We start from the raw sequence: 16,288 nt of genomic DNA, 5'->3' as shown, positions 1-16,288 counted from the left end.
AACAAGAATTTCCTCTCGTGTCCCCAGTAGCATTTTGGTTTTGCTTTAACATCTTCAGATGGCGAGCTCATTACCTTTCAGACTATTATAATTGTTAAAAAGTTTTCGTCTTTACACTGGGCCAGAAATCTGTCTCCCAGATGTCCGTGCATTGGGCACAGCTTGGTCCTTTGGCTTACGAAGACTAAATCTGCTTCCTCCCTACCCAGCAGCATTCTGGATATTCGAAGAAAACTTTTATTTTTTATGCCAGTGTTCCCCAAAGTGTTCTGGGCAGAGTAGTTAAGTTTGCACAATGTTAATGGGTGTCCTCTATAAAACAAACAGACAAAAGACCACAAATAGCATTCTGTAGGCATGCTAAGTTAAACCAGGTCAACCAGGTCTGTTTCCCACAAGAGTGCTCAGAACATTTACCACGCTTCTGCATAGTGTGAACTCCAAAATGGGAAGGCTGGCCATGTAATGTTTCCCAAACTTTTGACCTTGAAAGCTTTTTTTTTCCTCCCAGTGTACCATTTGCTATTTTCCATATATACTATTAGAAAAAATTGTTTGGAAAATGCTTCCCTACAAAAATCTAGGTTCTTATTATCACTGTCTCCAAGCTAAAAAGTCAGGCTTCTCTAAAGATTCCTTTTGAGACACATTATTGAGATTTCCTCACTATCTTTGCTCTTGTTCTCTAGTGTAGGGCTGTCAGATGAAAATTCAGGAAGCCCAGTTAAATTTGAATTTCAGATAAACAATGAATTTTTTTTTTGGTGTAAGTATGTTCCATGCAATATTTGGGACATATTTATATGAAAAAAGAATTTGTTGGTTATCCAAAATTAAAATATAACTGAATGTCCTAGGTTTTTATTTGCTAAATCTGGCAAGCATAGAAGGGCCCCAAATGTCCCCCTTCCCTTGAAAAAATGTGGCTTCAGAATTGCGCACAATACTCCAGAGATGTACCAAGACTGAGACCATTGGTAACCTTGGAAGCCACTGTCAACTACACTTTTCCCTGAGATGTTTTTATTTTTATTTTTTTTAAAGATTTATTTATTTATTTGAGAGAGAGAGAGAGAGATCACGTGGGTGGAGGGGCAGAGGGAAAGAGAGTCCTAAGCAGACTCCGCCCTGAATGCAGAGCCTGATGCAGGGCTTGATCTCACCACCCTGAGATCACAACCTGAGCTTAAACCAAGAGTTGGACGTTTAACTGACTGTGCCACCCAGGCGCCCCTCCCTGAGGTGTTTTCAAAAGGAAGAAAGTAATATTTTTATAGATGATTAGGAGTCAGTCTGAGGTTGACATATACCTCAGCAAATTTCCTAGTCCTAGTGAAATCCTGACAACCAATTTAGTATATTTAAGTTTCTCTGGTGTTAGTATTGAGGAAAGTGATCCAAAAATGGTTTACAATTCCCTTTTCCTTGTCTGTCTTCTCCATTAGACTGTAAGAAACTAAAACACGGGGACCAACCATGTCTATCTTGGTCATAGTTCCATCCCTCATAGCTAACACAGGTTCCGCCATTTCTAAGTGTTCAAACATCTTTTCAAGGAAGGAATGAATGAATCAAGCAATCAATCAAATGTTGTTTGGAGAGCTAAGTAAATCAGATAAGCTGACACTTGGAGGGGAAGTGATTGGCAATATGTCCTCCACCCCAAGTTTTCTCAGACCCATTAAATACTATTCACCTGTGCTGAAGGCAAACCTGTTGGAAGAGGTGTGTGCAAAACAAGAACATCTGATTGCTATGACTAAAATAAGATATTTTAGCCCAATACGAGCTGTTTTCAAGAAGTTGAAATACTTCCTGGAGCCTGTAATGTTTACCGAGGTGTGGAACTTGGCTTCTTTGAAGCAGGCTGGGCTGTGCCCAGTGGGCATGGGATTGGGGCAAATCACACCAGGTCTTCCCACAGAAGCATCCTGGTCCAAGAGGAATTGGGCAAAGCGAACAAGCATGGCCTCAGTGAGCCACGCGCTGCCCAGCTGGGTAGGTATGTGATCCCATGGCTCCCACTTGTTGAAAGTGCATCCGGTGACTGGCAGGAGGAAACCGAAAGGCCTGGAGCTTTTGCTCTAAGCCACAGTTGACAGAGATGAGCGCTGCCCTCTCCCAGCATGAGCTCACCCAAGCTTGGGGCTTGTCAATATTGAAAGCATCCTGGGGACTGTCTCGGGAGCAGGCAGTCACTTATTTGCAGCTTGGCAGCTGTGGCTTCCAGTGCCAGGGAGCGTTAGCACTGAATTTATAAGATAAAATGCAGCAGAAATCAGAGAAGTACGGTAAGAGGAGCCTGAGTCCTAGAAGGGTAGCTGAGCGCAGGAAAACTTGTGTTATTTCCTGACTGAGCATGAAGACCTAAATCCAAGTCCCAACCCTGCCATGTGGTAGCTCCATGCCCTTAAGCAAATCTTGTAACCTCAGTGTTTTTTGTTTTGTTTGTAAGATTTTATTTATTTGTTTATTTATTTATTTATTTGAGAGAGAGAGAGTGAGTGGGGGGGAGATGCAGAGGGAGAGGGACGAGCCAACTCCGAGCTGAGCGCAGAGCCCGAAGCGGGGCTCAATCCCACGACCCTGAGATTATGACCTGAGCTGAAATCAAGAGTTTGGACGCTTAACTGATTGAGCCACCTGGGTGCCTCTAACCTTAGTCTTTTTATCTGTGAAAGGGGAACAAGCATGCTGCCCTCAGAGTTGTAAGGATTAGATAAGAGGGCAGATATAAAAGCCCTTTGTAAACCGCCAAGTGCTAGATCAATACGAGGGATTGTTACGACACAATATCGCCTTGAGCACCGAGCTATGGTCTGCAGCACTTGATGGATCTGATATGCTTGCTGCCAGGATAGCATAAAAGAGCACCCAGCTGGGAGAAAAGAAGGATGTTCCTTACACAGCCTGAAGCAAAATAAGAAGAGCTTCAAATTACATTATATAATTCTTTTTAATTATAGAAGAAAACATTTCCAAGCACACATTGGAAAACATCAAATCTCAGTGGGTAGGAGTCTTTAAAGTATAAAAAAAAAAAGTCACTCGGGAACGTCTTTATGGCCTTATGATGTCCGACTCTAGGTGAGCCTTGAATTCGGCATGAATGTTCCTATTGATCACCCTGGAGTCTGTCGCTGGCTCTGGTTAAGGCCCTTATGGGCTTTGCTGGTAAACAGGAGCAAACACACACAAGTGTAGTTCCAGGTCATCGGACAGAATATAATGCAGTGTTGTGGCTAAGAAATTACTCGTTGCTTTCTCTGTTGAGAGATGTTAAACCCACCAGAGGAAAATTTGTCAATGAGCAAATCTGTGTGTACATGTGTTCACTGTGCCAAAGCAGTAAGGGATGCAGTGGGACATCTTGCCTTGGAAGGCTTTCCTGCCAGGCTTTGTTTCTTCCTACACTGTCACATTTCATGCACTGGTTCCTTAGGGAAGGCACTACTTGTGGTCCGACCACAGTCACCACAGGACCTGCAGACCTCTGATTTCCCATCGTTACATTTTCCTCGTGGTACTGCTGACTCTGGGCAAAGGGTGTTTGGGCTTGGAGCTGGGCAGAGGCTCTGCTTACAGCTCTGGGAGGGCACAAGGCAATCTTTATGCAACCCGACCTGCCCATCCTCCCCTCCTTGCCCAGGCCAAGAAGAGTCAATGATCATGTTCTGGAAGAAACCCCACCTTGTCATGTGTGCTCTGAGCCAAGAGGAGTGGGAGCGGAGCAGGAGGCCCAGGCAGGAGGCTAAGCCTAAAAGCCCAAAGCTCCAAAGTTAGAGGGTTTGGATCGGGTCTGATACACCACTAACCTAATCCCCACCCCAAGGACTGGCTTAGGCCTGATGATACCCAGCGAGGAGTATGTTCCCACACCTCCCAATGCCCGCTGGGTTATACCATGCACATAAATACATTAAGAGTGTGTTCAGAGAGGCAGTGTTTTTAAGTGAATATTTACATGTAAACGTGCGTTTCTAAGAAAACACACTCAAGCATCCCTGTGAACCCATGTGTGTGCCCTTATCTACGTTAGAGTGTCTTGTAGAGTAGATACAAATCTGATCTCTACTGTAAACTTATCAGTGATTTCTAAAAGCTTTTGGGATAAAGACCCAAATCTTTAGTGTGGCCTGAAAGTCCCTTCACGTGTGGCCCTGCTCTGCCTCTTTCGGGCTTACCCTGCACCCTGCTTTGCTCTCCCTCTTTGCACACCGACTAAACTGACCTCTGTTCAGTCTTCTTACGCACGAGGTTTCCTCTTTTTTTAAAGATCTTATTTATTTGACAGGGAGCACAAGCAGAGGGAGAGAGAGAGAGAAGCAGGCTCCCCGCCAAGCAAGGAGCCCGATGCGGGACTCGATCCCAGGACCCTGGGATCATGACCCGAGCAGAAGGCAGACACTTAACCGACTGAGCCACCCAGGCATCCCTGCATGAGGTTTCCTCTTACCACAGGACATTTGCACATGCTTTTCTACCTGAGTGGCCTGCTCTTCTCTCCTTTCTTTTTCAAGAAATTATCTAGCTATCCTTCAGCTCCCAGCTGAAACCTCAGTTCTTTGGGGGAACCCTTACTGAGCTCTTAGAATTAGTCAGATTCCTCAAAACACCACCTATCTCCTCTATAGCACTGATCACAGTTACGATTTGGCATGCATTTTTTAAAAAGTTCTCTCTCTCATTACACACCAACTCAATAAGGGCAAAGATAAACTGTCTTTGTTCACTCACTGTTCTGCAACACCTAACAATTCCTGACACTCAATAGGAATTCAGTACATGGGCATTAAATCAAGGGGTCTGCACGTGGACCTGTGCCTACTTTGGCAGGAGTTGGCCCATGATTCCATGACGTGGCACGTTTGCTCATTGGGAGCACACAAAAGTGTACTTCGGAATCCCTGTGTGTGTTTTTCTCTAAGGTTTAGGTCTGAGTTTGTCTGTGTCCTGTATGTGTGTACATATTCGGGGGGGGGGAACACAAAAGAACCTAGATGTGGCCATGCTGCTGGAAATGCGTGTGTGTGTGTATTTGTGTTGATATGGGCATAGACATCAATGTAAAAGTGTGTGTGTGTGTTTATCTGGATGTGTGGAGGTGTATGGGTGAATATGTATGAATAGGTATGAATCATACTCTTCTCTGCAGCTGGGTGGGACCCCCGTCAGGTTTCTAAGTAGGAGGGTTTATGTACATTGGGCAAATAGATTCATACAGACTTTAGCATGATTTGGCTTAACCAAGGCATGGTGTCAGGGAGGAAGGAGCACTGGACTAGGAGCCTATCACTGCAACAGAATCCCTTTTCCTCCTGTGCTGCTACCTTCTGGTCCACTGCAGAGGGTTTGGGACTGGGCATTTTATGGTCAGCTGGAGTAATTCTTTATCACTTATAAATTGTTTTCATCTACATTGTTTTATTTGGTAACACAGGAAAATTAGGATTCTGTTTGATAGGATGATTTTTTTTTTTTTGTGAATGTATGCAACTGTGCAGGATCATTTCTTTTGTATGCCTACATTTTGTGCTCTTTAGTGGGAAGGGCAGGGAAGGGAAGACAGTGCTAGTTTTAGGTCCTCTAATTGCCTCAGAGCACCTCAGAGCATCGCAGTCCTCTGGGGGATATTGTGGCAAAATACAGATTGCTGGCTCCCAACCACAGTCCTGTCAGATCAGAATCTCAGGGATGGGGGCCAGGAATGTGCATTTCCTCAGAAATTCCCCCAAATCATTTTTGGGACCCCCTGCAGTAAAATAAAATAGCTCCAAGAAACTCCTACCTAAACTGATATCACTTAGCCCTTCCATGATCCCATAGAAAAAGATTTCTAAGGCTGGCCACCTCAGGCCCTTGAGGTTCACCCTCATTCTGTGAAGCTGCGGAGGCCAGGTGATCATTTGGAATTACAGAGAGACACTGGGAAGTGAAACAGGAAAGAAGTCTGAATGTGGTGAGCAGAACAGACTTAGAATTGGCAATGTATCTCAGAGAACTGTGAGCACCTCTTAACCCAAACAAAACAATAAAAACCCACCCACAGATGGTCAGGCTTGTTTGCAGTACTTAGGAACACCTAATAAGATTTTCATAAAGAGGAACATTCGGCGGTAGAACAGAGACAATGGACCCAAAGAAGAAAACTCTCCAGACAAAGGCAGTTATGGTTGAAAAGAAAGCAAGAGATCCCTAGGACCCGAATTTTACTTTGTCATGAGTATGGCTGTTGTGATTTTAAAAACTGTTTTCTCTTCCTGGAGAAGTGAATATATTCAGAAACACCAGTCTTCCCCCTCTCAGCACTGGAACCTACTAATAGAACCAGCCAGGAGAGATGGTCCCCTCCTGGCCCCTGGTACCTTGTCACCAACCCCACCTCTTGGAGCCTGGGGTTTCTTAGTACACTTGGGAAGTAATGGGCTTGCTCAGCACCCATCCCGCCGGGATATTCTCTAATGTGAACTCTCAGATACTAACACAGACCTGGGCAGAGAGATGGGAAAAACACCCCAAAGCCAGATGTCAGGGGCTTCCTGCCATAACGGTCAGGATTTGACTCAGCGCAAACCAATGTGCTGGGACCAGGCGCCCATCTCTGCCTCCTGCCCAGCAGGGGAAGCCCGCAAACAGTGCCTGAATGATGGTGAAAGACGGGGGGCAATCTGGTTTCCTCGTTCATACTTCGCCACAGCCTACCCCCCCACTGGCATGGGCTTGCCTCTCAGTCATGAGGCTCAGAAATAAATCAGGCCTCAGGAAAAGAATCCCTGGAGAATGAAACAAAGTGCACCCAGTAAAAATGCCTTCTCATCGTCCTCTGCCCCCTTCTTTCTGACCTGACCCCCCCAAGAGAGAAAGACAGCATATCCTAGCAGTGAGGCACATGGGCTCTGGTTCAGAATACCTCCGTTTCAGTCCAGTGGGTCGTGTCATCTTTGGCAACTTAGTTAACCCCTTCGAGTCTCAGTTTCCTTATTTATAAAATGTGGACAAACACAATGGTACCCATTCTGTAGGGCTGGGGTGAGCACTAAATTAGATCGTGCACAAAAACTGCCAAGCACGATGCAGAGTTCATAGTAGCACTCTGGAGTTCTTGGCCATTATTCTCACGAGAGGTGCACCGTGGAATAGAAGTCTGCTGTTGTACTTTTCAAATAATAGGTTTTGGTCACTATATAACTTGAATAGATTTATTTTAACAGAAGTCAACTGGCTGGGCCGGAGGCATTTAACAATGCCCGAGGAGTTCAGTGGTCAGTTCCCTATGCTCTGTAAGCAGACTAGAGCCCATTTGCAGAAAGCATGCTTTCCAAGAGACAAGTATGGGAACATCTTTTTTGTCGACTAGCAAGGAAGTGGGGGGCATTCTGTTTAATTGACCGAATTTATCTCTGTAAACTTACTCATCAAAATGTGATCCTTGGACCCCCGGTGTTAGAGAAATCTAGGGGAACTTGCTAGAATAGAGATTCTTAGGGCCCAGCTCAGACTTCGCAATCCAATGCTCCGGGAGTGATGATTCCTCTGTACCCTGAAAGTTTTAAAACTGTTGGACGCTGCATATTGCCAGGCCAGTTATGATATCTGGATTGTATTATACATAAAATATATTCAAGGAGGAATTTGTAAAATTATTATCAGTGGGTCCAAAGTTGTATTAATAATCTAATTCATTTTTATTTAAAAATGTATCTATACCCGTTGCATAGCCATGCTTAGGACAAAGACTGGAAGCATACACATCACGTTTAACAATGGCTATCTCTAGGGGCACCTGGGTGGCTCAGTCGTTGGGTGTCTGCCTTCGGCTCAGGTCATGATCCCATGGTCCTGGGATCGAGCCCCCATCGGGCTCCCTGCTTGGCAGGAAGGCTGCTTCTCCCTCTACCACTTCCCCTGCTGTGTTCCTGCTCTCGCTGTCTCTCACTTTGTCAAATGAATAAATAAAATCTTAAAAAAAAAAAAAAGAGGTCCAAAAAAAATTTTAAAAAAATGCCTATCTCTAGGTGGTAATGTTATGGGTGATTTATCTCATTTGGTGCTTTCCTCTATTTTTAAATGTTCTACAAAGAGCATCTATTACCTTTTTAATGAGAAGAAAATGTGCTTTTAAAATAAAAGTGTTGCAGCCAGATGTGCAGCTTTGAACATCCTGAAATCTTACAGAATTCTGGAAGAAGGAAACACAAGACTCATGGAAACCAAACTATCTCTCGTTCAAGAGGATGAAACCAGGTCTAGAGAATGAGAGTGACCTGGCCGCAGTGGCCCAGCTGGTTAGTGGCTGGTCTGTGAGAGACCCCAGGTCTCCAGCTCTCGCACCAGAGGGCTTTGAAGTGTTCCATGCTTTCCAGGGACCTGCCTCCCTTCCTTCCCGTCCTGTGAGGGTGACGGAAAAACCACAGGAAGTGCACTGATTCTGAGGGTGGAGAAGTATGTAATAGCCTTTGCAGAGAGGACTTTGCAGCTCTCATTATTCTCTCTCTGGGAGTTAGTAGGTCATTTGCAAAAGGCATGGGAAGAGCAGCTGATGAAAAGGTCTAATAGTTTGGAAAACTGCTTAACCTTATTTCTCTATTTCTGGATTTCCCCCAATGGCCAAGGACTGTTGAGATCCTGATTTCCCCCGGAGGTTTCCTGTTTAGGAATGCAGTGAAACCTCTGAAATCCAGAGGAATTGGGGAGAAGGCCAGCTGGAATTAGGGAACGGTCTGAATACTTTTTAAGAACATTCAGGTCTATTGTTTTCAAGGACATGGAGACACACATTTGGAAGGAGCTTAGTCCAGCCCCTGCTTGGGGCAGGAACCCTTTGTACTTCATCCCCACACAGAGCTTTATTTGGGCTTCTCTTGAATGCTTCCAGTGACAGGAGGCTCACTCTTCTGATAGATAACCTATTTCGATCTTAAAGTCCTTTTTTCACCTGGGCTGGGAATCTACCTTCCTCTAAGTTTCTGCTTACCTTCCGGTGTTCACATAAAATTGATGTGCTCCTTTTCCCCCCAGATGGTCCTTAAATATGTGAAGGCAGGTACCATGCATCAATAGGTCTTCACAACATTCTCCTCTGCCAGTCGACCACCCTCAGGATACTCAATCATTATTTATATGACAAATGTCATCAATTCTAGTTAGAATTACGAACTACTGGCTGTACTTAGCTTCTAAATTAATGGCTATATGAATTCATACCTGAGTGGAGCTTAGAGACCCCCTGCACTGGCCTCATGATTTTACAGAAGAGCAAACTGAGGTCCACTGAGGAAAACGGCCTCACCCAACATGAGAGAGAGAGCGAGCCCGAGTGGAGACCTGAAACCTACCTGCCTGAATCCCAGGGCAGGCCTCTTTTTGCCTCACCCTGCCTCCTATTATTCAATAAGATATCAGTATTTCTCAAGCCCTTGAGAGTGCTTGGGAAGTTTGCTCTCTTAGGTATTTCAAAAATGCCTCCTTCCCATTGTATTTGCACACTGTCAGTGAAGGAGGGATTAGTGCAGGGCCGAATTTCGTGGACGTGATACTGTCCGTGAAAAGTCTCGTTCCAAGTGCGTTCACTGTCCTTGCTCTCCGCTGTCAGAAGACCATCTCCCTGGCCCTGGAAGGCGACTGCTCAAAATGAACAGCACCCCTGAGAGGGCCGCGTCGGCCTGCCACATTTCCCATCAGGTCCCAGCTGCCCGCTCCATTTCCGAGAACTTCCTAACTTCGGAACCAAAAATGAATGCGGGATGTAAGGCTGGCTGTGTTTCTGCTCCACCCCGGTGCTCCTTTTAAAGTTTCAGATCCTCTTTTCAGCATTGCCCGATTCTCAATGAAAAGACAAAGCAAAGGCTCGGAGAAACAAACTAGGCACTTGGGTGGTTGGTTTCCTGTCCCAGTCCCCGGCAGCCCTGCCGTCACATGCTTCGAAGGGCACATTCCTTCCTGCCCCAGCCCACAGCAACCTCCCTCTTCTCTCAGCGAGGTATTGCGTTTCAAGCTCTTACACTCTTTCTGGCATGGATTATGAGCTGCCTTGGGCTGCTTCTTGGTCTGCAGGGGTTTGGACTCACAGGGACCTGGGTTCCAGTCCTGACTCTGCAGCTCGCCAGTTTGTGCAGCTTTGGAAAGTTACTTAATCTTTCTAAGCCTCTGTCGTCCCATTTGTTAGGAGAGGACAATTATCTTGCCTACATCATAAGGCTGTCCAGATGACGTAATGCCTAAAAAGGTGTCTAGCACCGTCCCGATCATTTAGTAAGATTCCATAAAAGGGATCTGTTTAGTATTAGTCATCTTCTGCTATAGAAGGTAGAGACTGAAGCCTCCGCTCTTCTCACGCTGCTCACGGTAGGTGCTCCATAAATGCCCCTGACTGATTCTAGCCTGCGCTTCTTTTGGTAGTAGTTTCATCAGAACTATACTAAGTGTTGCGTGACACCAGGTCCTACTTCCAAGCCCCCTTTGCCCCAGCTTCCTTCCCCTCGTGGTGACCTCAGTGGGGAGGCCCACCCTGACCCGCCACTCGGTACGCCTGCCAGCTTGCATCTCAGGATAAGGTTCTCGTTTGACAGATTCTGGGAACTTGCCGTCCAGGCAAAGAAAACTTTATGATGATGCATCCAACACAAACCTTATGTAACCAACCTGTCAGCAAACGGAGGGACAGAGGGACACCGACAAATGCCTGCCCACCTCCCCCCATCCAAAGCGCAAAACAAAAGATGACAGAAAGCAAGGGATCGAGACCTGCCTAAAATGCCCGTTTGTCAAGACCCTTAAAACTGATCAAAGTTTTTATATTAAAAGGATTCCTAAAGGAATATGGCTAAACTCCCTTGTACCTGAATTTTAACTGAAATTACATCAGATGCTTCTCTAACCAAAAGAATATATATACAACATTTTTTTTAAAACAATGTTTATTGTCCACGGGACTTACAACGATGACAGAAAAGTTTACAACATTTTTTTTTCTACTTGAAATTTCTACCTGAAGTGGCTTGGAATTCCTGGTGGGCTAAGGAATCTTGTAGCTTCCCCCTAAATGCTGAGGATATCCTAGTAGACTCTTGTTGAGTAAAAGAACAATTCTTTCTCTTGCCTCTATTGCAGATTATTTGGTCATTGCCTGAATTTTGAGCTAAAGACCTGAGAGCAATAAAAACATCCACTGAAAGGAGTTTGTTATATGACAGCCCCAGGGAAAAGCTTCCACAATTGAGGGTGAGGACAGAAGTCAATGATCATGCGGTGGAGGGAACACAGCGGTTCCTGAACTAACAGCCAACAGTTGGCTTCTCCGGCTGTAGCCCCGTCTCTCACATCCTTGGCTTCTTACCTTGGGCAGGTCATTACCCCTCACAGATTTTTCATCTCCTTGGATGCCCAATGCTTTCTATGGGCTCTTGCAAGTCCAAGATCCGGTGAGGCTACCAGGAGGGTGAAGATTAGCTGGAGAAGTGGCCCACGCCTCTGGGTGGGGGGCCCAGAGCAGGTGGAGAATGTGAGAACGGGCAGGTAAGCCCTTGGAGAAAAAGCAAAAGTGCTGAAGGGCACCCACTTTCCCATTCGTCATGGCACGTTCCAGAAACTCGGGCACCTAGCTTTCTCCCGAGAGCTGAGTGTGCACCCGGACACCCATCACAGAGCTGACAGGAAGCAGAGGAAGCCAATGCTTTTCTGGTTGGGGACCTTGGCTGGGACAGAAGGGAAGAAAGAAGTGGAGTCAGCTTCAGGAGCGGGTGAAATGGCAATGAACCTGCAGGCTGATCCTCTCCAGGCTGGCATTGCCAAGGAGGACGGTCCACTCGGTCAAACCTGGGCCAAGCTCTGGCTCAGACACACGGGCAAAAATAGAAAGGGGGTGGGAGAAGAAATGTGTTTACTTTTGTGATTTTCCCTCCTGTGCCTCTTCACGGTATTTGAATCTCTCCACAAAAAAGCAGTAGGACTCCCAGGCCTGGCCTCCACGGATAAGCCCTACCAAACACTGCACGTCCCCCACCCCCAATACAGTCAGTGTCGGGGAGGCTGGAAGGTGAGTTCGGAAGGCAGCATGGGGGGTGGAGGGAAGAACGCTGGCCCGGGGTCTGTCACAAACTGGGCGACCCATGGAAAATCCCTCTCGGATGCTCTGCAAAATCAAGTGGTGGCATTAGACAGAATCTAAAAATCTAAACAGATTTCTATCTGTGGTTCTCAATCAGGGGTGACTTCACCCCTCGAGGAGTATTTGGCAAGGCCTGGAGACATTTTTGGTTGTCACAATTCAGAGGGCGCTCCTGGCATCTAATGGGTAGAGGCCAGGGATGCTGCTGAACATCTGACCACGCATAGGACGGCCCCCCACCACAGAGAATCATCTGGCCTGCAAGGTTAATAGTGCCGAGGCTGAGAAGTCTGGCTTTATACCCGAGTGAGGAGGGTTTATACCCGAGTGAGGAGGGTTTATACCCGAGTGAGGAGGGTCAAAGGGAGAGGGGGAAAGAGACAGAAGTAAAGAAGGAGGAGGGGCTGCAGTCCTGTTCCGAGCTCATGAGGTATTCATTGGATAAGTGTTTTCCAGCTTTCTCCCTATGACCAGTGCCCTTTTCAGTTTCCCTTGGAATTCCAGGGCTGTGTTTTAGTGGCTTGCTCATAAGAGCTTCTTCCTTATCTTTAAAATACCAAACCCTGACGCAGTGCATAGATCTCCACTATAAGATGCAGCCAATATATAACAAAAGCAGCTATTAAACAAGTAGGACTGGAAGGTGGGCGGCAGGGGCGCACAGAGGGACAAAACAGATGCCCATAAGTCCGCTTCTATGAGTCAGTGTTTCTGCTGTAACAACACAGAATCATCACCATAGGACCAGCGAGACCAGCTATGCTGACGGCAGGCAGAACTGCTCTGAGGCACTGGCATTAGGAGAGATACAGGTTTGCGGCGGCAGATTCAAAGGCAAAGGAAAGGGTTAAGCAATCAGTGCATGCCATTCCTGTATCATTCCATATTAAGTCCCTGGGCAGTTATTACAAATAGTTACCTGTGGTTTCCAGTGGGGGAGGCGACCACACTCCGGTCAAGGGGTTTTGGAGAAACAGGTGCAATGAAGTCATGGTCAAACACTTTATTTACTGTAAACTTTAGACTTTGCTCAGGAACACAACTGAAGCTGCCCCTCAAGTCCCTGCCTACAACACCCTGTTTGAGCAAATAAGAGGAGCGGGGAGAGTCCGTGTTCACAGCTGAAAGGTCCGAGATACTCAAGGTCCTCCAGTGCAAGGGTGCAGGAAGGAAAGACTCCTTCACATACAAATTACCAGCAGCAATATATATTACCCCTAATACTTGACCAATGAGGTAGATCCACGGGAAAAGTCATCAAAACATAGCAGCCCCAGGTCCTCTGGGACTGAAGCCTTTCAGACACAACCTGACACGTTCCATGCAAAAAAGGGAACCGAACTGTACAAGAAACAATCACTCGAATATGCTTTCTCTTTTTTACAGCTTAAAAAAATAAAAAAAGGCAGAAGGCTGTCCTTCCTCCTGCACATCTCTATACAATTTTATTCTAAATGTATTACACTCAAGTTAAATAGTCTATTTAGTGTTTTGTTGGGGGGGGGGTTCATAAAAAGTAGAAAAACTGTATTAGAGCAGTGAGTCGTTTGTACTACAATTCCTCCCTTGTGAATCAATGCTATCGTTAGGCACAGTACCTTGACGGTTCAAAAGGTCTTCCGTGCCTGGGGGGTCCTCACACAGCAGTTCGCTGTCTTTCTCTTGCCCCAGGTGACATCCACTGTGCTCCCCAGCATAGTCGGTTCTGCTGCTACTGTTGTTGGAGTAGCCATTCCCACAGGCCTTCAGAGAAGACCTGCGCAGGCACAGAAGCTCCTGGAAGGCAATCCTGAAGTCTGGGCTCCGGCAATAGATGAGGGGATTGAAAGCAGAGTTGACATAGCCCACCCAATTTAGAAGGATGTAAACTTCCTTGGGGATGAGGTTATCCTGGATCACGTGCACTATGTTGACGATGAAGAAGGGCAGCCAGCACAGGGTGAAAGTGCCCATGATAATGCCCAGAGTTTTGAGGGCTTTGTGTTCCTTCAGGCAGAACTTGGAGGCCCTGCGATGTCCATGCCCGCTCCGCCCATCGTGCTCCACTTGGCTGAGGTTTTGGGCATGGAAGCGGCCCTCAGATTTGTCAATCTTCTGGAGCTGCCTTTGGGCCACCTGGAAGACCCGGGAGTAGACGAAGACCATGACCACCAGAGGAAAGTAGAAGGACACGATGGAGGAGGCAATGGCATAAGCTTGGTTCGTGAAGAAGTCACAGCAGGTCTCCTTGGCATAGCAGTTGATGGCTTCCTGGTGGGTGGCCCGGTACCAGTGCATCTGGATGGGCAAGAAGGAGGTAAGGCCTGACACGACCCACACCATCAAAATGACCACCCGGGCCTTATTCTTGGTCAGCAGGCTCTGGTACTTGAAGGGTGATGTGATAGCAAAGTAGCGATCCACTGCGATCACGCACAGGGTCTCGATGCTGGCCGTGACGCACAACACGTCAATGGAAGTCCAAAACTCACACCAGAAGTTGCCAAAGGTCCACATTTTCATGAGGATGTGGCTGGCCCCAAAGGGCACCACCGCCAGGCCCATGACCAGGTCAGCACAGGCCAGGGAGGTGATGAAGTAGTTGGTGACCGTCTGCAGACGCTCGAACCTGGCGATGGCTGTGATGACCAGCACGTTTCCGAACACGATGGCCAGGACGATGAGCGACATGACGATGCCCATGCCCACCACCCACGCCTCGTTCCGTTCCTGCGTGCCATCTTGGTCCGGCGCGTGGCTTCCGTTGGGCGCCAGCAAGAAGACGCTGCGGTTCCCGGGCTGCCCCATGGCGCGCAGGCTGGCAGGTGAGCGCACTGGCTGCCGGCGCACCCGCCGCGCCTCAGCGGGCGGACCTCCCGCGCGGCGCCGCGGGCAGCGAGCGGACGCCGGGAAGCCTCATTCAGCGGCCGGGGGGTGGCTGTGCTGGGGCCGCGTCCTGCGCTCAGCTTGCGGGGTGCTCCGGGCTCCCCGTGCGCGTTGGACCCGGCCGGCGCGCTGGAGGAGCCGCCCCGGAGTGCGCGCTGCCCGTTATGTGCACAGGACTTTAGGGAACTGCCCTCCCCGTGACGTACGGCAACTTTCGGCCAATGGCGGGCGGGCAGTCCCGAAAGGGCGAGGTCCCCTCCCCTCCCCGCCCTCCCCTCCCCTCTCCCGCCCCCTCCCGGGGCTGGCCCGGGCGGGGCCCGGCTGCTCCCGGGTGGCGGGCGGGCCACCTCTCCCTGCCGGGCTTCCCGGCTGGCCCCGAGGCCTGCGGCTGGGGCCGGCGCGCTCACCGGCCGACCGGGAGCCTTGGGCTCTTCTGGGGGCTGCTACCTGTCCGGCCTGGGCGCCTGGGCGGCCGCTCCCCAGCATTCGGAAACAGAGACGACGGTGCCCACCCAGACACGCACGGACAGGCACACAGGCACCCCGACAGACATGCTGAGACTTATACAGAACCACAGCCACCGACACGGAGACACACCCGTCCGGCGCACCCACAAGCACACTCGCGTGAGCGCGCACACAGAAGCCCACAGCACAAAGTCACCCCTGTCCAACAGAGACGGGGCCAAGAAACAAACACAGAAGCACCCAGAAGCCCAGAGGCACGGGCACACACACAGAGTGAAGTAAACAACACACAGACGCTCGCTTGGGGGGCAGGCAGAGCGCCACAGATTCGGACGTCCCCGTCCAGGTACTCCAAACCCCCTCACTTGTGCATACGACCCCCCAAACTCCCCCTCCCCCCGCAACACACACACGCACACAGGGCACATTCCCTTTCAAACATTTGGCAGGACCACAGGAGGCGACTTCAACAGCTGCCCGATTTCCTCAGCACGCTCACTGTCAAGTACTTTTGGTGCCCTCCTTGGGAATTTGCAGGCATTGAGACATACAATTTCACCCCTTGGTTTTCATTCGGAGCTGGAGCTGGGGTACGCATGTATGCATTTGAGGACAGAAGGAGAAGGTTGTGCGCTTAAATGTGTAATTATTGGGAGTGGGGCATCACTCCCTGGTTATCTGTGGGAATGAAGATGAGTTGAAAATGGAATAATTTTCCTTTTAACCTCATCTTCTTCAGCAAGCCCACTGCAGCTAGAAAAATCCTTTCATCTGCCATGCAGTTTGTTGATCTGTTGGGTCGAGCCATATGAAATTGCCACTCTTCTGTGGTTTCTGACTTTAAAAGTG

The 16,288-nt window shown here is 48.3% G+C and overlaps 1 protein-coding gene across 1 annotated transcript; it reads right to left on the bottom strand.

Annotated features, from left to right (window-relative positions):
- Positions 1–10,898: 10,898 nt before the first annotated feature.
- On the bottom strand, positions 10,899–15,112 carry LOC118006623 (beta-2 adrenergic receptor). The gene has a single exon (XM_034999335.1). The coding sequence runs from the start codon at positions 14,891–14,893 to the stop codon at positions 13,637–13,639; it is 1,257 nt and encodes a 418-aa protein (XP_034855226.1). The 5' UTR covers positions 14,894–15,112; the 3' UTR covers positions 10,899–13,636.
- Between the last annotated feature and the right edge of the window lie 1,176 nt (positions 15,113–16,288).

The sequence above is a fragment of the Mirounga leonina genome, unplaced genomic scaffold (genome assembly GCF_011800145.1).
Source record: "Mirounga leonina isolate KUSES-001 unplaced genomic scaffold, KU_Mleo_1.0 Mir_98, whole genome shotgun sequence".
NCBI classification, from domain to species: Eukaryota; Metazoa; Chordata; class Mammalia; order Carnivora; family Phocidae; genus Mirounga; species Mirounga leonina.
Note: the sequence above shows the minus strand (reverse complement) of the source record. Positions and strands in the feature narration are given on the sequence as shown.